The sequence below is a fragment of the Rhinolophus ferrumequinum genome, chromosome 7, assembly GCF_004115265.2.
Source record: "Rhinolophus ferrumequinum isolate MPI-CBG mRhiFer1 chromosome 7, mRhiFer1_v1.p, whole genome shotgun sequence".
Lineage (NCBI taxonomy): Eukaryota > Metazoa > Chordata > Mammalia > Chiroptera > Rhinolophidae > Rhinolophus > Rhinolophus ferrumequinum.
Window position 1 is genome coordinate 57,381,819 of NC_046290.1, and position 25,273 is coordinate 57,407,091.

Consider the following 25,273-nt stretch of genomic DNA (forward strand, 5'->3'; position numbering starts at 1 on the left):
CAAATTAAAATTACCATTAAGGCTTATTTGTGTGGTGAAAAAACATTATGACTTCTATGAATACTTCCCTAGTTCAATAAGATTAAGTCCTTAAAAAAAGAGTTATGGTCATCATTGATTATATACTCGACAAATTTGTACCAGGAACTAAAAGAAATATATAATATAAAATGCATACTATGGAGTCAAGGACTAGTCAAGGGTTTTTATTTTAATTTTGATGAAGCAAAGCAGTGAAAGAACATTTATTAAGCACTTACTTCCAGCTGGTTGCATTACATGTCTTCTTTAATTCCAATGATAACTTTGTGAAGTAGATACTATTATTTTCATTTTCCAGATGGGGAAACAGAGGCTCAGCGAACTTAAATAATCTCCCTCAAGTGACATTTTAGTGAGTCTGAGAACTGGGGTTTGAACCAGTTGTATCGGAATTTTTCTATTACTCTAACATAGTTCCAAAAGGCTAATGAATTCATATATCAAGTAGAGTTATTAACACCTTTTAATAAATTGTTTGTTTCCTTACCATCTTCTTTTGTTAAAATACAGTTGTCTAACTGAGGGAATATAACCTAATATTAGATAATAATGTTAGACATTATTTTTTAATTTTCATAGGTGTGATGATAATATTGCTATGTAGGAAAATGCCCTTATTTGGCAGAGGTGCATACTCTGTAAACAATTAGTAAAAATGTTAAGCCTCTAATTTACTCAGAAAACTACATCAAAAATGAAACCAAAAAAGGGTGAAGCAAACATGGAAAATGTTAATATCTATTATAGGAGCTTCGTATATGATTTCCATTTATACTCATTTATTCCTCCATAATTTTCACAATTAAAATACAAAAGAACTGTACAAAGTATCTTAAAAACAGACAAAATGACAATAGAAAAATGTCAGGTAACAAGTGGACATTAAGTGAAAAAAGAAAAAAAAACTTATGCATATAAGATACTATTAATGCAGGGTAATAATCGTTCAGATTCATTAACGAAGATAACAAAAGATTAAATAATAACCTGTAGTTTCAATTTTATAACACATCTTTTAGCATTTCTATTAAGTTTTAAAAATACATGTCTTAATATTCTCCTTAAAAAACTTAAATACAGTATATAACATTTTGGAAACAGTTTTGAGCACATAATGAAACAGAAATTAGCTCTCAAATACCCATACTTACAATGGGACACTTTCTTTACCCAATGGTGGGTTCATAATGTAGTCTTTGGTGATTGGTTTTACCCAGAGCAGAACCATAAATAAAGGTGCCAAGAAGTTGATATGAAGTAATGTTCTGAAAGTATGTAAGAAATAAACATAAAAATCCAGAAACAAAATACAGTAATAAACTACAGAAACTTGGGACTTACAAAATAAAGGCAAAACTGTTTTCAGTATTTTACATTTAAGGTACTACTGTCACCATTATTTTATATTTATCACTATCACTTAACATTGTTTTGAGCCCTTGCAAAACTACCTCATTATCTTAATTTTTCAGATTTGAACATTTAGATCCAGGAAAGTTTTAAATGACTTGCTCATGTCAATATTATAGGTTAGAGGCAGATCTAGCACTAAAATCTAAATCTGTTCCCTTCTAGTCTAGTGTTCTTTAACAAACTGCCCCATCTCCCTGATTTAAGACATAGGTAAATGATTCTCTAACTTTACACAATCCAGTGAATTTTCATATGCAGGAGTCATCTTTTGACACTTTTCAGTGTAGCCGAAACAAAATGCCTCCTTATTTTCCAAGTAAAAGATAGTGATTAGCAAGGTCCATAAACTAGAAGGCATATCGCAGTTTGAACTTATTGCAACAACTTATCACTGAGGGACCCTTCAATGTGATGATCATATACTGTTCTAATTAGACCAGGGGTGTCCAAACTTTTTTCAATGTTTTTACCAGGGCCGTATGCGGTAAACTACACAAACAGCCGGGCCACTCACTCGAGGTGAAGTATGTATTGCCTCACCTGGTTTATTTAAGTAAACTAAATATATTTTTGGAATTTGCTGCGGGCCAACTAACAATGGATTGCGGGCCGCAGTTGGCCTGCGGGCCGCAGTTTGGACACCCGTGAATTAGATATTGCTAAAATTATAAATGATTCACTTGTTTCTTCTTAATTATAAATATACCTGAAATTAATGTCCTTAACAAACCAAGGAAATTTACATTACTTCTAACAATGCAATATACCTAATACAGCAAAAGGTTTCAGTTAACTATTGTCTCAAGTTTGTATCTTACAAAAACATGACTAGTAGGGATTTTTCTTATTTTACAAAACAGACAAACTTTTCAGATTATTTTACTAGCATATACTGCTTTCAATATCAACCACACTGACGGGCTCCACTGGAGGGGTGTAAACACACACACACACACACACACACACACACACACACACACACACGCACACACACATTTCAAAACATCACTACAGTGTAAGTGATAGTAATCTATGTGAGGAAACGGAGCCAGATCAAGAAACCATGGACACCAGACAGGACAGGGAAGGAATTCTGGTTCTAAGCTCTGGCATTAAAGTAAGCAGCAGTGCCTGGCGATGGGGATGAGGAGAATGCTGCTCTTTGTGCCAGTCATGCTACACAGACAGAACTAGCTTGCCCAAACCCTATGTCAAGGCTGAGTCCTTCAATACGTGGGGGCTACAATAAACTGAAAATAAAATAAAACTCCAAATCCCCAATGGGAAAAAAATCTTAGAAAGAAGCCAAGTTTTACTGAAAAGGATGCTGAAATGTGCTCCCCCACCCCCACCCCAAACCATCACTAAATGTTTTAAGTGTTTTTATACAGTGATTCTTTCACCCCACAGGCTGGGGAAGAAAGCAGCAGTATTAGGGATGCAGTGTTGCTAGGGAACACTCTAGTATTAAGGAGCAGCCCACAGCGGTTTCAGTAGCTGGAAAAGGGCTCCCCTCCACCCACCCTTTCAGCTTATTTAAATCCTAACACTGGGGTTAGAGGACTGAAGTGTGTGTGGAGAGGAGGGGGGAGAACCAGGTTTTGTTTTAAAGGAAGACATTAGAGAGAGGAATGATGGGAGAAAGGCAGGATGTAGCCAAGAGCACACTGAGTAAAAAAGGAGGAGAAAAAGAGGGATGGAGTGTATACTGGGAGTTGAGAATCACACACACACACACACACACACACACAAAGCATATGTAAAAAAAAAAAAAAGAAAGGAAAAAAACAAAAAGACTATCAAAATTAAAATAAGGGAAAATGACATAGGTAAGAGAGATAAGAATGTTAAGAAGACTAGAGAATCATCATCAAGTATGAGGTTTTAAAGATCAGAAATGTTAGGAAATACGATCACGCAAACTTAATGACTATAAATACATATCAAAAAGGACTATTCTCAACTTGAGCTTATGGTGCAAAACAAAAAGATGAGATGAGAATTTGGATCTGAATGTGAGTTGGAGAAATAAACCTGTCATTCTGCCAAGGTGTCTACATCAAGAAAAAAAATATTTGACGATCACAAAGAATATAGTAAATGGACTTTGAACGATATATATATATATATATATCTTTCTCCATTTGAGAACTAAAATAGAATTTGATAGTTAAAAGTAATCTGATATTTGACATTGTACAGTATTAGCAATCCCCAAATAAAATAACGTATTACTTTAACAAGAGTCTTACAAATATCTTGTATGTATACAGATTTCACTTTCAAAAAAATTTTAAATGAAGTATTAAATTATTTAAGTAAATTTATATAAAATTTAAATAAAATATTTTTAATTAAAATGTTGTAGTTTAAGAAAATTTCCATAGAACCAGTCGTAGAGATTACACTATCATAAAATTGACCTGTGAGCTAAAAAGAACTAAAATACTGGCTTTTCCATTTTAACAGATAAAAGAATTTAGTAATTGATATTATATTTTTTAAATAGAGGACTTAAAATTTGCAAGTGAATAAAAGAAATTTGCTTATAGTAGAAAGAGGAAGTAGTGTGACATCAATGGTTATTCATTAATTTTCAATACAATAATTTATGATTTCATTACAATAATATACCTTCATTAAGATGGAAAACATATATTTATCTGCATGTGCTTATGTACATTTTCCGCTTACTGTGTAATTTTTTCTGTTGCCAAATTCAGGGCATCCAGATGCATTTGAGCCAGCCGTAATCCAGGAAATGTCAAAAAAGCCCCAATGAGTGAACAGAAAATAGCCAGGAAAAATTTGAAAGTAAGTTTTGAAACAGGACCCCTAAAAATAAAAATTTTAAAACAGCTGATAAATTTTTAAAGGTAACTTTCTAGGAATTTCCTTTCTTCTAATCAATTGCTCTAAAAACTGCAATAATGTAATAAGAGTAATACAAAGCAAATGTTTACAAAAAGACCGCTCTTATTCAATTATCTGTAACAAATTTTGGCAAAGTATAAACTAAATCAAGCATCTCTTTAGCCACACTTGTAACAATCCAACCTATATATTCAACACAGAATTTGATACGTTGATATGACCCAGATATAAATTTAGTTTAATCTGTGGTGGCAGAGGAATTAAATAAAATCCAAATAACAATTCTATGAAAGATCCTAACTTTATACAAATGTAAAAATTACGAGCAAGGATATTTCTAAAAGTGACAGTCCTACTTGAAAAAGAACTCTTTTCACAGATTAAAAATAAAAAACTACTTATAATAAATACTGTTTTACTAAAAATAGAAAAATTTAAATTTAAAATCATGCTTAATATTTTAAAAAAACTTACTGAGATTCTAAACCTTGCTTTTCAAGAAACTGCATTGCACTGTCTGAAAAATTTGTAAACCCTGTAGGGGAGAAAAAAAAATATTCTTATCATGGGTAAAATACAGGATCTTTCTTTGGAAATAAAATGCTAGAAAACAGAGCATCTTAAATTTTGATGTGACTAGTTTAGTTCTTTCATGTGCTAATTAGTAAGCCATATGCAATAAAATTTGGTTATTAGCAGGAAGTCTTTGAAAACAACCCTTTGATATTTGTACATTCCATGAGTGTGCATAAAATTTGCATTAAGATTTGCATCTCTATCTTTGTGAGTAAACTTGAGCATTACACAAACTTATTTAACTGTAAGGAAAAATGGGGAGGGAGCCATATTTCTGGGTAAAGGTAACAAAAAACAGCTCCAAGAAAAAAAAGGAAGAACGATTTTACTTAATAATAATAAAGGTTAATTATTTAGAACATTACAGAATATGCACCTCACAGCTAATTTTAAAAACTTATCAGATATAAAACTTACTTAAAAATCAAAGTCAAAAATATTATCACTAGATAAAGCAAAACTAAAGTTTTGCTTCATACAAAATTAAAGTTGTATGAAATTATTACCTGTTTCAAGTCCAAATTCCAGATAGTTTTCTGTTACAATCAAGACTGCCATTGCTTTCACGAAGAAAAAAAATCCAAAGGTAACACAGACTGATCTTTCACCACCATCTTTTACTTTAAAATAGTGTGTAGTTAATGAAAATAGAACTTTGCTGCAGAAGGAAAAGTTCAGGAAAAACACCACAAATAACTCTGTGGGAGTTAAACACAACCATCTTTACAGGAATTGAACTCCAATAAAATTTGACTACATTTCTTTTGATTCTACAACATACTTATCTACAAGGCGGTTTTTGGAAGGAACTGAAAAACTAATGAAAATCTGAATAGTCTTCCAAGACACAGGCCATAGAAACGAAGCAAATCTAAGTGAAGTTATAATATTATAATTAATCAAAGGTGCACATACACACGTTAAGCTGTAATTAGGGAAGAACGTATTTCTAGTTTTTCTGACTCAAATTTTACTACTAGGTTATTACAGTAATTTTATGAAATAGGTTCTCAGTGACATGAAAAGCCAAGGTAGAGGTTATATCAGGGAACTAACTATCATTATTGGGCATGTTTCTCAAGTATTCATACTTAGAATTAAACACACAAACACAAATCACAGGAATCATCTGTAAATCATTCAATAACTCAAAATTTGACAATTACTAATTGCCACTGGCAAGCAGTGGTAGAAAAACTAAGTATCTGGGATCACTATTTCACAGTACAATTAAACAAGACTCTAGAGTAAACAAGTTCCAGTTGACTACTCAAAAGTAGCCAAAGGTTTGACATGCTGACCTATTAAAAAACATTAAAATATTTTAATTGTATATGAAAATATTAAAGAGATCATTTTATCTGAACTCTTCCCCACTAACTGATCAAATAAAGATCACATCAGTGGATGATCCAAATTAGAACTCAGATTTCCATCATACCAAACTGTTCTCCTTGAAAGCATCAACCCACCAAACAAAATAAGATGCTTGGCAAAAAAATCTAGAAAAGCAACTTTTATATAAACTATAGGTCCAATATGGAAAACAATAACAGCTGTCATTTAGTATTTGCCAAGTACTAGGCATTACCAATTAACTCATTCTATCCTCACATAGCCAGCTATTATCACTATTTTACAGGTTTTTTTAAAAGTGTGGGACAGAGAGATTAAGTAACTTGCCAAGATCACACAGCTACACTACAGTCAGATGGGATTTAAATCTAGGCAGTCTGGATCCAGACTCTGTTCACTAATTATACTGCCTCTACAAAACTGTACATCTACAAAACTGTACATAAGTACAGCACCTAAGTTATGTGGTGGTTTAGCAGTTACCTATAAAAAACAGAGCTGCCATGACAGAAGTAAACAGTTCAAACATTCTCACAATCAGAAGAATCTTTATTCAGGAATGGCTGGGCAAGAGTAAGGACTTTCATCCTTACTCCTTAAAAGGAAGCCGTCCTTTGTTGCCCTATTTAAAAGGGGTTAAATAGTTATTACCTACTATCTATTATTAGGATGCTACCTAGAATACTGAATATGAATGCAGAGTCCCAGCTACTCTAGCTACAGGTACCTACCCTAAGTTAGCCAACCCAGAGGTAATAAAAATGGATGACTCTTTTCGGCATCTTTCAAATAGAACTTAAAAATGGAAATAAATCTCTACTAGAATGTAAACTCCATGATACCAAGGATTCTTCTTTTGTTCACTGCTGTAGTTAGAGCACCAGGAAGTGCCCGGTGCATAGTAGGTACACAAGCAATTGGTGAATAAATTTTGCCATGGAAATGTTTTACACAGCAGTTTAGGTAAGCTGAAACAGTACTAATTCTATACTTTAATGGTAAGTAAATCTTTTGAAGAATGATATAAAAAAAAACAGTTTCCCAGGCATTGTATATTCTAAGTACAAAACAATACATAAAAGGTTTTAGTATAAGAACTGTTTTTATCGTCATTAATAACAAAAATACAAATTATTTACCACTCAGGGTAATAAACTTAAAGGATTTGCGGGTTTTATAAAGGATAAGGCTTTGTTTTCCTAAGGCTATGGATAGTTCCCACTTTAAAATGTCAACAAAAATAAAAAATAAAAAACCCACCGAACTACAGAATAACTCATATTTACCCACCTATTCCTGGGGCAACCTGGCCTTGAGAACAATGTATGATGGAAAGTATTTTTATTAACCTCTGTTGGTCAAGCACCTTATTTATCAGTATCATCCCTTTTCCTGCCTTTCACTGTTTTCAGTTAATTCCAATTTAGCTAAGCTCCCTTTCACACAAATCTCTACTTTTATTCAAATACCATCATTCAAGCAAAATACTTTCTCAAATTTGTTTCCCTAATTACTTATTAGCAGTAGCATTATGTTCCTTGAAAAAATTATGGTCTTGTTCGCTACATTACAGACCACGTGAACTTTCATGGGCTAATCTTTGCAGAGGGAGGGGGTCATTTATAGCATTATTTCTCAAAAAAAAAAAAGATTATTTTATTTCAATGTACATGTAAGTTGGAGGTACTTCCTGAAAACTGCTGTACTAGGAATTGGTTTCAACTTTTTAATATATTTATTTATAGACTATTATAATGATATTACTTACAATGCTACATTCTATAAAGTACCGGATTTGCTTCTAAGACAAGACAAAACCAGATAATGAAAAGCCAGATGTAACCTCTGAACTTTTTCATTAAAGAGACCTCTGCCTGGTTTCATATTTGTTATAATGAATATACGATATGCTTTAGGGTACATATAACTAGATATATATAAGAAAGCTTCAGCATACACCTTCTGAAGACATTCATCAGGTATGTTACTTTCATTCTAAATGTCTTCTTATAGTCACCATAACTCAAGTCATATATATATAATACATGCATACATATATATGAGTATATACCTATATATGTCAAGTATTTGAACAAATTCCTTATTTAATGTAAGAAATAAAACTAATAATCAAATACCATTGGTTTACAATTATTATCCCCATCAACTATTCAGCACCGTAATAAGATTATCTTGCCCAGTTTAACTCTGCAATACTCTGGTTCTTGAACAATACAGAAATGAAACTCTACTGAAGTAAAAAAGTTAATCCACATAATAATAAATGTTACTTTTTTCTATGATATTGAACATAAGGGGAAACTAAATTATTTTTATAACAAGGGAAATAAATCCTCAATAATATTCTGAACATTATAAGTTTTCCCAAAACATGTTTGTGAATCTTCTTCCTAATAGCTACTAAATCATGTATTAGCAATAAGAGTATACTGCATCACTGCAGAAGTTGGCCTGATTTTGTAATATTAAGCTTAAGCAGGATTGTCAAATTAATAGGATATCAGTTTCAATTAAAATTATTAATGAGGGTTTAACAAAGCACATTTAATTTCCATGTCATTTTAAGATGTAATGTGACTATTTTAAAACTTTTCCACAGTTTAATCATTCCATACACCCTACCACTACTTTTATCTCCTTTTCTTTAAGAATTTAATTCATTTCAGAGCTTATGCATTTTTGCTCTCACATCAACAACAAACACTGGTAATCTATAGTTGTTTAAAGTGAAAAAAAAAGGAAACAAAATTATGAAGACTATATATCCAGGACAGGACTCTGACAGTAAGCACTCAAGGACAGTCTCCAGCTAAGGGAGATGAAGACAGGACCTGCCCCACCACCAATCCCATTAACCTAGGTGAAAATATATTGTTTGTAATGAAGGATTGTAATGACAGGAAGGAGCTAGCTATGTGCTCAGGCAGAAAAAATGTTACAAAACATTAATCTAAACCACTTGCATAATCTAAATTTTTGGCATAGTTTTCTAATTAAACCAGGTAAATAAATATATTGTAGTTTAAATTTACAATATGATTTATTTTTTAGTAGTTCAATTGATAAAGAAAAACTACAGTTAAGACTTCTCTGCTTAAACTTTCTCACTTCTCGTAGGAGAAAACAATGTATTATACATAAGAGTCGATTACACAATTATTTTTAAAATTGTGCAATTTTAAAAGTATAACCTCATATTTATGATTAATAAGTGATATTAATCATTTCAGTAAAAGTTGAAGCCAGGTTAAATGTGAAAATATGAAAGGCAATCACACACACCCACACACACACACACACACAATCTGAGTTTTAAATAAATAAGACTACTGAAGCTTTTCGTCAAGCAAAAAATAGTTTTTGTTATAATGAGGAGAAAATCTGAGTACAAGCTTTCTAAGAAGCAAGTTAGGAACAAGTTACAAGTCTTAAAAGAAACTTCATTTAACTTTCAACATTCAAGATGGAGTTTACGAAACATAAACACTGTTTAAGAGTGGTGATAGATTCTAGAATACAGATGCTGAAACTTTTTCCTACAGGATATTCTGAATCCCATGTTCCTCACTCATCTGTTTCTTCTCTAAAATGTAAAAATAAAAGAAACAAAGCAAGTGGTTCCTTTTACTAGTATCAAACACAACAGGTTCATCTCTCTCTTTTTTTTTTTTTGGCATTGTAAGGAAGAGCTTACATATGGGAGAGAATTAAAACAACAAAAAATTAAAGAACAAAATACAAAAACTCCAGAACTATAACTGAACTGCTTTTGAGATCTAGCTATGATTGCTCTTTTGCCTGAGGACCCTAAGCCCAGGTTGGAAAAAACACCTTCATTTTTACTGAAAATGGATTCAGGAATCTATAAAGAGACAATTTCTAACTCGTTCACTTACACTAAAAAAACAAAATAACTTCCTTAGCCAAAATTGTTATCAAATGACCAAAATAAATTTGTCAAAGACTATACCCACTACCAAACTTTGTTACCATAGAATTAAATTACAAAATATGTCAACACTAAAGGAAAAAAAATTAGATGCAACTTAATCCATGAAACATAATCTTCCTTATATCATTAATACTTTAATCTGACATAACCCTGTACCACAAACACCTAGAATGCCATAATACCTGCATCTTCAATTCATATTGAATACTGGATAAATCTTAAAACCAAGTATTTATTGAGTCCCATGTTAGAACAAAAGCCTCCCATAACCCCAGTGTAAAATACATACAATATTCTGGTATGTAAGACTTACCTCAAGCTCTACATGTTTCATGAAGCTTACCTTTACCTCTCCAGCCCAGAGCATTCCCTTCCCCTTCCGAACTTATGGTACTTTCTACTATCACTTGCCAAGTCTATGAGACTGTAGTGTGACAGAGAGCATTCGCCTGGCTGAAAACAGAGGTATGAGTTGACCTCTGTATAAGCAGAAGTTGGACTCCCAACTCTCCCCTCCTATTACTCCTGTGCAGCCACGTAACAAATTCCACTCTGACTCCAGTAGAAGCTAAGCTACAGCCTCTGAAGAAAATGAATCGAAGGTACAATAAAGTTTAGATTTAAGTGAACGTCTGCATACTCAAAGGTATACTCACCTTTGAAACATGTGGAGCAGGCTTGTACACTCCAGGCAGGAGATTAGAGACTCTCCTCTATAGAAACCAAAGAGCCCCAAAGAAAAGACCAATATGTAATGATATAATGGTCTACCTAAAACAAAACTAGCTTCAGCATTACCAAGTTCTTCTTCAGCGAAGCTAAACAAGCCGTATTTACTTACAGAGTTTACAAATCGCTTTTAGTGCCAGACTCTTAAATATGAAATGAAAGCCAAGAATCACCAGGCTTTAGAGCAGGGATCAGAAAACTTTTTCTGTAAAGGACCAGAGAGTTAATATGTTAGGCTTTGTGGGCCATATACAGTCTCCGTAGCATATTATTCTGTCTGCTTTTTAATTTTTCTAAACAAGCCTTTAAACATTTAAAAATCATTCTCAGCTCAAGAGCTAAACAAACACAGGATGTAGCTCTGATACAGCAGGCCAGTTTACCAACTTGTATCCTAGCACAGCATTTTATGTGAAAGATAAAAGAGAAAGGGCAATGGGGAAAAAGTAACTTAGAGAAATGAGAGTTGATAAAGGCAGCAAAATAAAGTTTTATACATATATGTCAACACACACAGGTTTTGATAGATATCTATATGAGATACAGCTATAGTTCATGAAGGTAAACAAAGATAAATGCATCTCTGAAATATGAACAGGACGCTATGAAAAAAGAATGGTCAGATGTCAGAAGCGCAGAAAAATTAAAAATAGGACAGGCAAAATACATTTTTAAAAACGTATTTGAAAGATAAAGTTGAGGGAAAGTTCCACCAAGAAGAAAGGGTATTAAAATGAAAGAATCAATCCAGGAAGTAAAAAAAGTAAGAAAGAGCGGAGGGATTACAGAAGGGAAGAAATTATCAAACATAATAAAAAATAATTTCCAAACTCAAAGTTTCCAAATTAAAAGAGCCTACCAAAAGCCCAGCACCAAGAATGAAAAAAAAAATATTTCCAACAAGGTACATAATCATGAAACCAGAAAAATAAACAGAAAATTGTAAAAACTTCCTAAGAGAAAAACAATGCACAAGTCACATGCAAAAGATGAAATATCATGACATTGTACATTTTAAGAGCAACTATGAAATTGAGGACAATGGAACAATGTCTTCAAAATTATGAAGAAAACTATTGACAACCTAGAATTCTATACACAGCCAAAATACAATTGAAATAAATGAGAGTACAAAATTTAGGCACTTCCAGTACTTCAGTCTAAAACTAGTTACCTGCACACTTTGGCAGAAAGCTCCACCCAAACATTTGAACAAACCAAGAGAGACAAAAACACTGAATCCTGGAAACTGAAGATTAAACCTGGGGAAAAGGTAAAGAAAATTCTACACTGACAACAAAAATAAGTCCTGGGATGACAGCTGTGCAGCAAGAGTTAAGAACAAGCCCAGATAAAAGCCAGAGAATGGAGGTCTCAAAGAAATGATCTCTATACAGGTAAAAAAGTAAACTAATACAAGTTATAAGTGACCTTGTGGAAAACTATAGTGAAAAGCTAGTGGAATTAATAATAAACACACACAGGGGTGACCAGTTAGCTCAGTTGGTTAGAGCGTGGTGCTAGTCGCTCCAAGGTTGTTGGTTCGATCCCTGCATGGGCCATTGTAAGCTGCACCCTCCTTAAAAAATAAATAAATAAAAATAAAATAAAATAATAAACACACACAAATAAAAATAATTAAAATTTTAAAAATCATTAATTAATGAAAAAATTGCAAAAGAAGTTATAATACTTTATAATGCTCACATATAACTAATTAATGAAAAAATTGCAAAAGAAGTTATAATACTTTATAATGCTCACATATAACTATTTATATAATAATCACTGAATGTTGACTTCAGTAAAAATTATAAAATGACTACATTAAGAACATACAGAAGAGGCACAAAGGATGGCACAGTTTAAGAAAGAAAAACCTTGATCTACCGTAATTGATGAATCAGTAGTATAAGCATTATATTTAAAAATATGAACATTTTTAAAAGGCAGAATAAACAGCTGAAATAGGATCAAATGTGGCAAGGCAACAGAGAAGGGGACTCTTAGTTTTTAATACACTACTAGTACTTTTTGTCTATGTAAACTATTATATATAAATTATATTTTATAAAAGTTATCATTTTAGAAAATTGAATCTAGGTTTTAAGAAAGTTCTGATCTACAACCTACTCTCCACCCCCAACTCCAAAAAAAGTACATCACACCCTGGAGTTTAATAGAATCTAAACTACGTACAAATTCATGTAAAATACATGCACTGAGATTATTTCCACATCCTATGAATTAAAGTTCAGTGAAACGCTAATAATGATTAGTATTAATCACCTTGTTGAAAATGCTTCTCATGCTTGTGCAACACTATCATAAAATCTTAAGATTTTAATACAATCTAGTCCTTCACTGGCAAAGACCTAATATTCACATATATACACGCAGAACAGAACAAGTATTTCACTTGTTATAGAGAAGTAAACAGGCAGCTCTAATAGTCTCCTCCCAAAAGTAAAAAATATAAGTATTTTCCAGCAATAACCCCAGTGACTAAAATTCGTTCCTTGCCAATAAGAGTTAAGCAAAGACTTGCTGAACCAATTGAAGTCTATTTTGTAGAATCGTCATATTTCAACTCAAACTCAAATGTTTCTTCTATAAAACTTTTAGAGCACCATGAATTTTATTCCATTTACATACATAACCCCAAATAGTAGTACATGGTAGTAGACTAAACAGAAACCTCCTAAAAGAAGACAGACCTTTGTTAGCATTAGACACATTAGAATATAATTCTGGCTTTCTTTTTAAGAGACAGGAGAAATAACTGCACTTGGTATCCCACATGGAATTCCTCACTGACAACTGTGGTAACTTTGAGATCACTTACAAAGACTTTCTATACCAGCTAAGATACCAACAAAGTTTCTAATTGAGCTACTTATCAAATTTCTTTAGTACCTATATATCAAATTATTTTGAAATAAAGAAACAAAATCCTTTCATGCTCTAATTCTATAAATATGCTTATTAACAATAAGTTATTCATATAGGAAAACAAACTACATCTGAAATACTATAGAAATGGAATTCAAAATGAAATTTTTCTAAGTTATTTCCTTTGAATCTGCTCTTTCTTCATAAATTGTCCACAATTTCCAAGTAAATTAGATATACTTATTTTCTCCTTTTTATACATAAATACAACCTGAAAATGTAAATAACATAATACCAAAATAAAGCTTCTAAATTTATAGACAGTATAACAAACACTAGGTGAAATCATGGCATTTATGACTTAATGGAAATAATGGTCACGTACCTTCACTATGAGTAAACTGTAGCCCCTATTTTTATCCCATTATAATTTTCATAAATCATTCTATAAATTAAGACTTTCATAGAAAGAACGTATTAGTAAATATTCAAAACTGAATATGTCAAACTACCGATACAAATAGTCATTTTCTTTCAACAACCTTTTTCCCTTTGTTAACTTCACCCCTCAGTCCTAGCTATAAATGGACCAACTACTTATAGTGCTAATTTATTTTGTTTTATACTACAAAACCTCAACCCTTAAAATAAAGAGAATGGCATGATAAATTTTTTCCTGCTTACATGGCTGATATTTTATGAGTTTCAATTTAACATCAACATTTTTTCCAATTGCAATTTGGCTATAATTTATAGATGTAAATACAAAAATTACAATAGGAAAGGATTTTTCTATCAAGGACAAGTAAAAAGATTTACTCACTAGAAAGTATTTTAAATATATTTATCTCTGAGCTGGAGATAAGAGCCTCCAAATGATCAACAGGTTTATTTTTCATTCTAAAATGGTAAATTTCTCTCAGATTTAGGATAACAAGTTAAATAAAATATTCTTATCAAGGCACTAATATGTTTCAACTTAGTTTATATTTACATTGCTTTAATGACGCAATTCTTGTATTAAGAAAATGTCTTTTATACCCTAACATTTTTAAATTATCCAAAGATATTATTTATTTTATTAATGTTTTTTTGAGAAGGAAAGAAAAAGAAAGAGATCATAGGCTAAGAAATATTTTGTTGCCAATACACAAATCTAATGGATAGTATCCTAAGGAATCAACAGAGTTTTTCAGAAGTTTCTCATAATTTCAAATTTATGATTATCTTATAAAAATATATCATGTTTCCACTCAAGTAGGCAATTTTCATGTAAACTGAGTTTTTCTACTCTGTTAAAGATTATATTGTCTTTGCTACCACGGACAATTGAAAAAAAAAAACAAAGCAAAAATCCTTTTTTTCCCTACTCAAATGGTTAAATCTCCCACATCTACTTTCCCATAAGGTAAACAAAATACCCCAAATCATTTTACTACACATTCGCACTGCAAAGGAACCTAGAAACTATACCAAATATTTGCTACAGTGCCTGCATTGAAAACTAACAATAAATATATTAATCCTCATGACCTAGCAAGTAAAATCCTTTTAAAAATAATATGAACCTATCTTCCAATGTTAAAAAACAAAACAAACAACTTGGATAATTTTTAAGTAAAATATTTTTCATATTTTCTTTGAGATGAAGGCTTAATTCATATATTTTAAAAATGAAAGAAACAGAACCTAAAATTCTCTTAGATATAGGCAAAAAATTAATTATGCATCTGTAAAACCCATCCCACAAAAAGCTTATATAGCCAGCCAGCCTCAATCTAGCCAGACTGTGGAAGGAAATAATAGCCAAAGATTTTTGAAAGTATAAAACACAGACTTTGTTTAGAAATAAAAGCAAACAAAAAAAACTATTAACTAACCTCCTGGATTAAAGTAGAGCAAAACAATAAAGGTCACCCTTAAATTTTTAGATTCAGAAGGAAAATGATCACTTCCAAGCTAAAAGAAAAAAATGTCATACTTAATTATAAATTCATAAACAAATATAATCCTGTCTCCCAAGTTAAACTCCCTACATAATGCTAGGTTTGACCTGAAAGGTGAATGATTTGGCAGCATTAATGTCACAGATGAGCTCCAAAAGTTTATAAAAGGAACAAGCTTTGACACAATTTTTACACATGCCATGTAAAAATTTTCAAGACAAAGCAAGTACCTTGGCTCAGATTCAAAAGCATTGACTGTTTCTTTCTCACTAGTAGACTTGACATCTTACGCAGTTCACTTCAGGGTTTAGTATTTTGTTTTTCTTATTAATCTAAAGAAGAATATTCTTGTAAAGTAGGAATACAGTGATTTAGAATCTTTTAAGGAATTTAGAAAAGGTGACTTAAGTTGCAGTAGTTTGCTGCAGTTGTCTATTTTCTACAGCAAACAAATACAGCATTTAAATTACAGACCTTTAATTTACAAATCTACATACAGAACTGAATATTTAACACAAAAAAAGCCTAGAATTTATTTCAATTTGAATCATTCATAATTTTGTCGTGTATAAAATTTGTATTTCTGGAAAGTAAGGCAAATTAAAAATTTAAAACATAGCCTTAAAAACATACATAATAGGGTTTTGTACCTTAAACCATCCACATTGTAAAATACAAGCACTGTGGAAATGTGACTAATGATCCAGTCCTTTAACCAAATACAATAGGACTACTGAGAAGCTTTATCACTTTGTAGAATAGCTTTCTTCTCACTCAAATTCACGTAATTGACTCAATATTACCCTGTGATACAGCTTATTCATAAGAAAAGGTTCTTTTTCTAAAAAAAAAATAAAAATTGTAGAGTATGTTAATTTTTAAAAGTTTTACTTCCACCAAAGGATCTGTTTTTTTCAAGTTCCACTTTTAACTTTGCCTTTATTCATAAATGAAAAAATGTGCTTCACATAATAAGCAGACATTTCTCTAGTGACTCTAAGACTTCATGGGCCCATCATACCAAAAAAAAAAAAAAAAAAAAAAAAAAGGATAGTATCTACAACTGCTCCATCTTTACAGCAAGGTCTTTTTTACGCTTTACCTTCCCCACACCATGTAACTTGACATAAATGGAACACAAAGACTTGGTCAAATAGGTGGTTAGAATTACAAATAGATAAGAATATTAGTTTGGGTTTAGGAGTAAGATTGGAAGCAAGTGTGATAGCTGAGATGCATGTACAACTCAGTTGAAGCGGAAAGCAGAGCTGATGACAAGAGATGACTCTGTTGTGTGTTCCAGGGTTCAAGATTTTAGTGTCACACATTTTAAAAAGTCATTCTTTTGCTTTTAGAACTTTCAAGATTCTATGAATATTATAATTATTGTCCTACATAAGTATGTCAAATAAATCTGATTGGGAGGGATAACCGTGGAAATAATACATTTTCTTCCTCACTTTTAAGTGAACCAACTATTTAAGTTATATGTGTCTAATTTGGGGACCAATTTAACAAAGGACATTTCATCAGTAACAACTGCAGAGAATTTCTGAATCAACTGATGTATGTGTGACTCTGCAATTAAGTGGAGCTATTGTCCTACGTAATCAGTGGAGACATGTGTTTGACTAGTAAGTCGGCACATACAATAAGAAAATAAAGAGAAGCCAGACAGAGGTCACTGCAGCTAGACTCTGTTCATAGGGTATGAAAGGCATACCAAATATGTTACAACCAAGATAAGATAGGCTATAAACAGACTCCTCCTTGGTGTTAATCTGGATATCTGGCATTTAATTCTGGTTTCCTGCATGCCATTGAAGGCAGTAAATAGGTCCTTTTCTCACATGGTACAAGTCTGAAGGAAAATCCTGTACCTAAGCATAGACACAATTCTACTTTCCTCCTTCTTCCCTATCGCTTTGCGAAGGGTCAAAGTTGGGAGAAAATAGCCTGCATTCTAAAGCCCTTCAGCATTTACTGTCTTCTCTGAGATGGAGAAATGGCCAGCTACTAGATTCCCGCAGGGATGCTATTGTTTGGTGCCTTTCACGAGTGCACTACTTAAATCTATGCAGAGCCAGTTCAGTGCTAAAGACTGTGTGGGACCTTTGCTCTGACATTATTAGGCATTACTGACTGACTGAAATGGAAGATGAAATTTATTCACATAAACAATAATTGGAGTTGCTATTGAATAGTACATTTTTCTAATTTCTCTGGTAAGTGAATATTAAGGACTGTATATACATTAAATAAAACTGGTTATGCATTTCCAGGAGCAGCCAGTTAGCTCAGGTGGTCAGAGCGCAGTGCTCTTAACAACAAGGTTGCCGGTTGGATCCCCACATGGGCCACTGTCAGCTGCGCCCTCCACAACTAGACTGAAACAACTACTTGACTTGGAGCTGATGAGACCTGGAAAAACACACTTAAATAAATAAAAGTTAAGAAGAAGAAAAAAAAGAATATGCATTTCTACATAAATGTCATAAACATTATTTTAACATTGTATCTATAAATCATGAAGAAAATGAAGCAAAGACAAAATATTTCTTAATAAACAATATTTCAGAGAACATGAGAACTCCTAAGTATGAAAAAGTAACATGACATACAGTCAGCTAGTGCTAATTATCAAGTAAAATATTTTTAGTGTGTTTCATATGACTTGATGTCTAGAGATGGTTCTTTATTCTGACTAGGTATTTTCACATATTTTAGACTTAAAAATATTTTAATTGCTAGCATTTAACTTGCTCTTGAAATTAGTACATTAGATATCTATGGATGTTTCTCAACGGACACACATGATCAGTATTTTTACATGATCAGTACTCTGTCGGTACAATATATACTTTGTGAAGATGTTGACTCTTACGATTTTGTTCTGGCACTTCTGGTCTAAATTATACCTAAATCAATCGAAAAGTGTCAAAGAGAGATAGCATAGTGGTGTTGAATGCCCAATCATATTACATAATTTAAATGATATCCACTTACAGCTTTAAAACCAGAGTAGTAATTTCTGGTCTGATATAAAAGATGCAAGACATGCATTTACTCTGCTTACTCCCAAAATCTGACTAAATAAAACACTGAGGAAAGAAAGAAAAAACCCTCAAAAATAAAAAGTAGGAAGAGATGACAGTAGAAAAGCGATTTCAACAAAATGTGGAAGACAGTAAGTAGATGGACAAACAATAATTGATTTAGGTTTCAGCTTTCTCTGCTAAGCTGGGTCAACAGGGGGAGAAACTCAGTAAGAAGAAAATTCATTTCGAATATGCCCTGGCAGTCAGGAATTTGAGACAATAGGTACCTCTGATGGCAGGATTGTAGAATGGATGAAAGCAGAATGATTTGGCTGAATGTCTATATTAGTAGTAACTAGATTTCCCAGATTTTCTCTCCTGCCTAGTCATATAGTTTGGGTGATGGCCCTTCCCCAACTCTGGCAGAACCCAGAAAAATCAATGTTAACCAGAGAAGATTGGGCTTGGGAGTACCAGGCAAAACGAAGGGTGACAACGATAGGCCCAACAACATGCAGATACTGATATTAAAGGTTCCTCCAAGAATGTTGCCACGTCTCCACTCATCATTCACTGAAAGGCCCACCAATCAATAAGTTCCAGGCACTTGCACAAAACTTCCAAGTATTTCAGCTCCTCTCCTTGAATATACGAGGTGTGATCAAAAGACACGGTGAATGTTTAAATGAAGAGAAAATTTATTACAGTAAAAGATACACTGCCATTAATCCCCCTCAAAATACAAACTCTCGTTCTTGTCACTTTCTGAAGTAGTTCAGGAAGTCCTCTTTCAGGAGTATCTATATCATGACAACACTCCATACCACACATCGCTACTGGTAACAGCAATTTCTGTCAAATAAAAACATTATGGTGTATCCTCATCCACCTTATTCATAAGATCTGGCACCATGCAATTTCTGGCTCTTCCCCAAAGTCAAAATGATTCAGGACTTCGAGGCAGCCACGACAGTGCAACTAAAGACACTCAGGAAAGAGGACTTCCAGAACTGCTTCAGAAAGTGGCAAGAATGATGGGTATTCCCAGTGAGGGGGATTAACGGCAATGTGTCTTTTAATATAATAAATATCTTTTAAACATTCACCGTATTTTTTGATCACACCTTGTAAACAGATACTCAGAAATCACAAAACATTTGTGAACAATCTTTAACATGACAGTGATTATAGCAAAAAGGGAGGGAAGAGGCACTCAAACAATGTAAGGTCAAATTAAACTTAAAAGAGATTAATATCCTTAGAAATAAAAAGATATTACACATCCATGATATAAGAATAGAACATTAAAAAAAAAGGTCTTAAAAATTAAAAAAATAAGAGTTGATATAAAAATTTCAACAGAATGGTTAAAAAAGAAAATTCAGAAAAAACAAGAATATAGTATAAAATAAATGGAAGACAAGAGATAAGAAAATTAAGGAATCAGTCAAAGAAATCAAACATCTCACTAACAAGTTTCTGAAGAAGACAGAAAACAGAGAATTTTACCAAAGAGACAATTTAAAATTTGTGGATAAAAATAGCAGATTGAGTACATCCACTTACTTTTGGCCGCTTCCTAATCCACACCAAAATGACGATAAAGGAATTTGTTTTTAAGTACATAAATACAGTGAATGAAAAGAGGAAAAGCAGTAAAATTTTGGAAGCTAGAAAGCAGGCAGATAAGCGGTAAATGACTTAACAGAATGAGGAAGCTCAAGTGGAAAACCAAGAATGCAATCTGATTTTATTGCACAACTCCCAAAGAGGATAAGGAACTGGTCAGAATGCCACATAATTCCCGACATTGGGTGAAAGTGTGAATATGTGTGTCAGTGGTGATGGGCGGTACTAAGAAAAAAGCACTCCTAAAAATAAGTACTTTAATAAAATAACCAGTTAAAACTTTCCCCACCTGAAAGAAGTCTGAAGATTTCTGCTTGGAGGGGGTAGAAAAGATGATTTCTGGCCTACCTAAATGATTCAACAACTTGCCAAACCATGTCTTCAGAGCTTCCACTCAGTCTTTTAGTGCCTCACACTTAAATATGAACAGGCAAATATCACATCTTTCTAAGAAAAGTCTTTAACATGAAAGATAGCAACCAAACAAAACAAAATCAACTCAGAGTAAAAAGACAGTTGGCAGAAAGAAAACCTTCACAAAATCTATTAGTATCTCAAATAGACACAAGATAACAAAATCATAAAACAAGTAGGATTCATAAAGGGGGGGAAGAAATAAGGGAAACAAGCTCTTGAAAATTAAAAATTATAGCAGAAGCAAAAAACAAAAACTAAATTGGGAAGGTTGAGAAAGTCTCCTAGAAAATTAAAAAATATAAAAATACAAACATAAACATACATATGACAGAAAGAATATGACATTCTTAGAGAACCAGTCTAGGGGGCGATCCAGTATCTGAACAATAACCATTCCGGAGAGAAAATGGAGAAAAGGAAATCACAGATAAAATATTCAAGAAAAATTTCTAGAAGTCAAGATCATGAGTTTTCAGACTGGTGAAATCCCAGCACAATGGATGAAAACAGATCCCCAACGAGCTCATCATAATAAATTTTAACACACTAGGTGGCTAAAGAAAAGATGGTTAAGATTCAACAGAGGAAAAATACAGAACATACAAACAAATCAGAAATCAGAATGGCAACTAGAATTCTTAAAGAGCAACAACAGGACTTCAAAGACAATAAAAATAATACCTTAAAAATTATCAAGAAAATGATTTTAAACCTACAATTCCATTATCAAAGGATCAATTAATATTCAGGTACAATAAAAATATTTTCAGGTGTGCAAGGTCATAAAAAATGTACTTACCATGCAACCGTTCTGAAGATAATACTGGAGGATAAGCTCCAGCAAAATGAGAAAGTAAATCAAGTAAGAGCCATATATGGAATATAAGAAAAAGAGCACCAATTCAAGAAATGCAAAAATACCTAAGAAGTAATTGGTGCTTCCAGGAGGATAGCTGTGCATCAATCAGTTGGGAAGGTTAACCAATTTAGCTCCAAAAGAACTCCCTCCAAGAAGATGAAATTGACACACAACCTAATTCTTCTGAACAAAAAACTTTGAGGCTGAATTAATACATACAAAGAAAACAATGCAAATGGAAAATTAAGACAAGTATTTACCTGTGAATAATGTTTACATGATCATAATATAAGCACTGAATATTTTTCTTATAAAGGACATTACTATACTGGGAAGATGAGGTGAATAAGAAATGATCAGTGCTACCGTAGGTAACAACACAGGCAGGTGTGCAATGTCCTCATTTCCAGAATGAAATGACAATAGTTACAGCCTAAAACTGAAATTCAGCAGTGGTCTTGTATACATATAGAAATACGGATGTAAACATCAAACAGAAAGGGGCTGGGAGAAGTTGCCTCTGGAGAGACAGAAATAGAAGAATGTTTAATTTTAATAAAAATAAGAAAAAAGAAAAAAAATAATGCCCAGCAGTAAAGGAAATGAGTTTCCAGATTTAAAAGCTAAACCTAGAACTTAAAACAATGATGAAGCTTCAGAATAGCAAAAGGATAAAAATATGTAAGGGTTGGGGGTAAGAGGGGCATGCCAAGAGCAAGAGGGTTTCCAATTGCTCAAGTTTTCAAAACTCTGAGGAAAAATTATTTCTTACAGTATGTGCTGAATCAAACTGTCAGTTAAATATGAGGAAAAAATAATTGCAGGCATACACGATTTCAAAAGGCCACTATAGAAGAGTGCACTCTGCCAAAAAAAGACTAAACCAAGGAAGAGGAGATGATGTGATCCAAAAAGAGACACAGGGAATTCTTAGTAAAAGAGTGAAGAAAATCCCAGGGTTAACAGTTACGTAGGAAGTTCAGAGAACAGAAGGCTCCAGGGAGATATTTCCATGGGAAAACAAAATAGAAATGATACATCTGAACTACTGAGGTTTAGAAATCTGTAGAAGAGCTTAGCTTTTACATAAAAAAACCCCACACAATTGTTTAAGGAACGTAAAAGCACACTATAGTGCTTAACTATAAATATTTTCATAGACGTAACTGAAATAGACTAGTGATTTAATAAAAAAAGGTTGTCTCCTTACTTTTTTGAAAGAATTGAAGGGAAGAGGGGGAGAAAGGAGCACTAATATCTAAACTTAAATACCATTATCGCATAATAGTTAAACATATGGAAGAAAATCCTAAAAGAGATAAAAATGACTCTTCTGTGACATGAGACTCAAATAGGAAAGAAAAGGCAGGGAACTAGTATCTTCCCTTGTATTTCAGTTTTGAAACTATTTACCTCTACTTTAAAATTTTTTTCAATTAAATAAAGAGGATTTCAACAAAGAAAAATTCTCTAATGATATAAAATCTTTTTCAAATCAAAGATGAGATCTAATGGTGTTATCTGCAAAAGGAAAACAAATTCGTAAAATACTAATGATGTTCTGAAGGATACATTGCAAAAGACAAAACCAGCAGGCACCAGACTAAGCTGATATTCATTTCCTGTGTGGGCTTCATAAAATTGTAGTAGACTTCAGTTACTAGATATACAACTGTGGCAGCCACTGTGAAATCCACTAGCCATTGGTATTCTGGAAAGTAATGCAATGCTGAAAAATAAAGGTTAAAAAAAAAAAATGTTTTACTTAAACTTTCATAAACAGCTTAGAAGTGTTTACCTTTAATTCTAAACATGCTAGACTTTATTTGGTGATTTGCAATGTAAGGATTATAAATATGAGACTCTAAAAATACAGGAAATAGATCAAGAATGTTGGCATCCAAAACTAAATTTTAAACCCCATTTAAATTAAATAATTTAAATAAACCTGACATGCGGATCAAAACTTATTTAAATTGTTAAAAATATATCATTGCAAAATGAGTTGGTATTTTCTTAGCTGATTGGCTACTTTTTACAGAAATTATAAATCAAAACTTTTTTTAAAATCTGAGTAATGATACTTTAACTTTAGAATATAACAATGTAGACTACTACAGATTTACTTATATTCATTTTTGTGAAGTAAGACAGCTAAACTTATGTTAGTTATTAATTGCACTACTGGAGGGTTAGTAATTTTGAGTTACTGTGGATTAAAATAATAAATTAAATATACTTTTTATTCCCTCTTCTGCAAGAAAAGGTGATGAAATGCCTGTCAATGTCTACTTCTCCCTAAAACTACATCCTTTAAACAAACTATTCCATCCTTAATGGTTTAGATTAAAATTAGCATTCTCTGAAAGTAAATATGATTCCATCTCTTTTCATCTCAGATATTCTGGTTTACTTCTGCCAGAGTGCAGTCCAAAAAAATACCAACATCGTTTTGTAGAAGGGCTCCTAAAAATGTGGAAATAAATCACATACATAAACATCAAATTCTACATTCTCATGGGCACATAATAAAATGATCTACACTGTTTTGGAAAAATTTTAGTTGTAAAATGTAATAACTAAGGATATTCTGAAATCCCACATTTATAAAAAAAAGTATTTTAAAAATACCATTCAAAGTAAGATTTATTTAAAATATTAATATCAAAACAAACTAACCAAACTTATACTTCTATGAGGTGATAGCAAAAATTCCCAATCCGTTTATTAGGGTTTTCATTTGCTTTAAGTTAATTTAACACTCTTAATTTGTTTCAAGTTATTTAACCGTTTTTGTGATTGACCTAAAAACTTCTGAACATCAGTATGAAAAATTTGCCTCAAAGTGGTTGCAGGATTCCTACTTTCTAGTTACCTCTCTTGCCCTCTAAAGTCACCCAGTTGAGCCTTTTGAATAATTTTCTGGGAGGACGACAGAGAAATGGATGGAAGAGATAAACAAATATCTGTGTATCTAAAGGTTTTCAATTTTTATTAACAATTTAATTAAGTGTTCTCCATGCCTCCCCATATTCTCACAAGCTTCCTCCAGGGAATTTAACAGCAAACAGCCAAGAGACATTCAAACGCTCCTGTGTTCTTTAAGAGGTTCTTATAATGAACAGCTAGTAAGAATTGAGATATAATTTTAAGATAGTTATGCAGGTATCAATAATACATTCAACAAAAGTAGAAATTACACATATTATTGACTATGTATGTAATCCAAGTATTACATTCTTTTTGTATTCAATAATATAATTGTGTATCTGCCTTTTTATAAAACATTAGAATCAAAAGAAAACAGAGTTTATCAAACCAGGTGTTTTTCAATAAGCTCCTGAGAGTACCTAAAGTTCAAGCAGAAAATTCTCTACTTTTACCTAAACAAACGTGCACAGCATGCATTCACAAATAAATACATCAATATAAAGATAAATAAAACATCTCCCTGTTGTTCTGATTAACTGAAATGCTCTTGATATTATGTGGCCAGTTGTTAAACTAGTACCATTTACAATTAGTTCTC

At 32.3% G+C, this 25,273-nt stretch overlaps 1 protein-coding gene across 4 annotated transcripts in view; it reads right to left on the reverse strand.

Annotated features, from left to right (window-relative positions):
• Positions 1-25,273, reverse strand: part of TMEM161B (transmembrane protein 161B) — a 73,301-nt gene that overhangs the window by 12,742 nt on the left and 35,286 nt on the right. For 3 of the 4 annotated variants that reach the window (XM_033110268.1, XM_033110267.1, XM_033110269.1), the window contains 5 exons: positions 23,317-23,473; positions 5,412-5,563; positions 4,804-4,864; positions 4,150-4,290; positions 1,194-1,307 (listed from right to left, as the gene is read on the reverse strand). In XM_033110268.1, coding sequence (XP_032966159.1) covers positions 1,194-1,307; positions 4,150-4,290; positions 4,804-4,864; positions 5,412-5,563; positions 23,317-23,473 — 625 coding nt within the window. The remainder of the gene's footprint in view (positions 1-1,193; positions 1,308-4,149; positions 4,291-4,803; positions 4,865-5,411; positions 5,564-23,316; positions 23,474-25,273) is intronic. The other variant, XM_033110270.1, reaches the window with a different exon arrangement.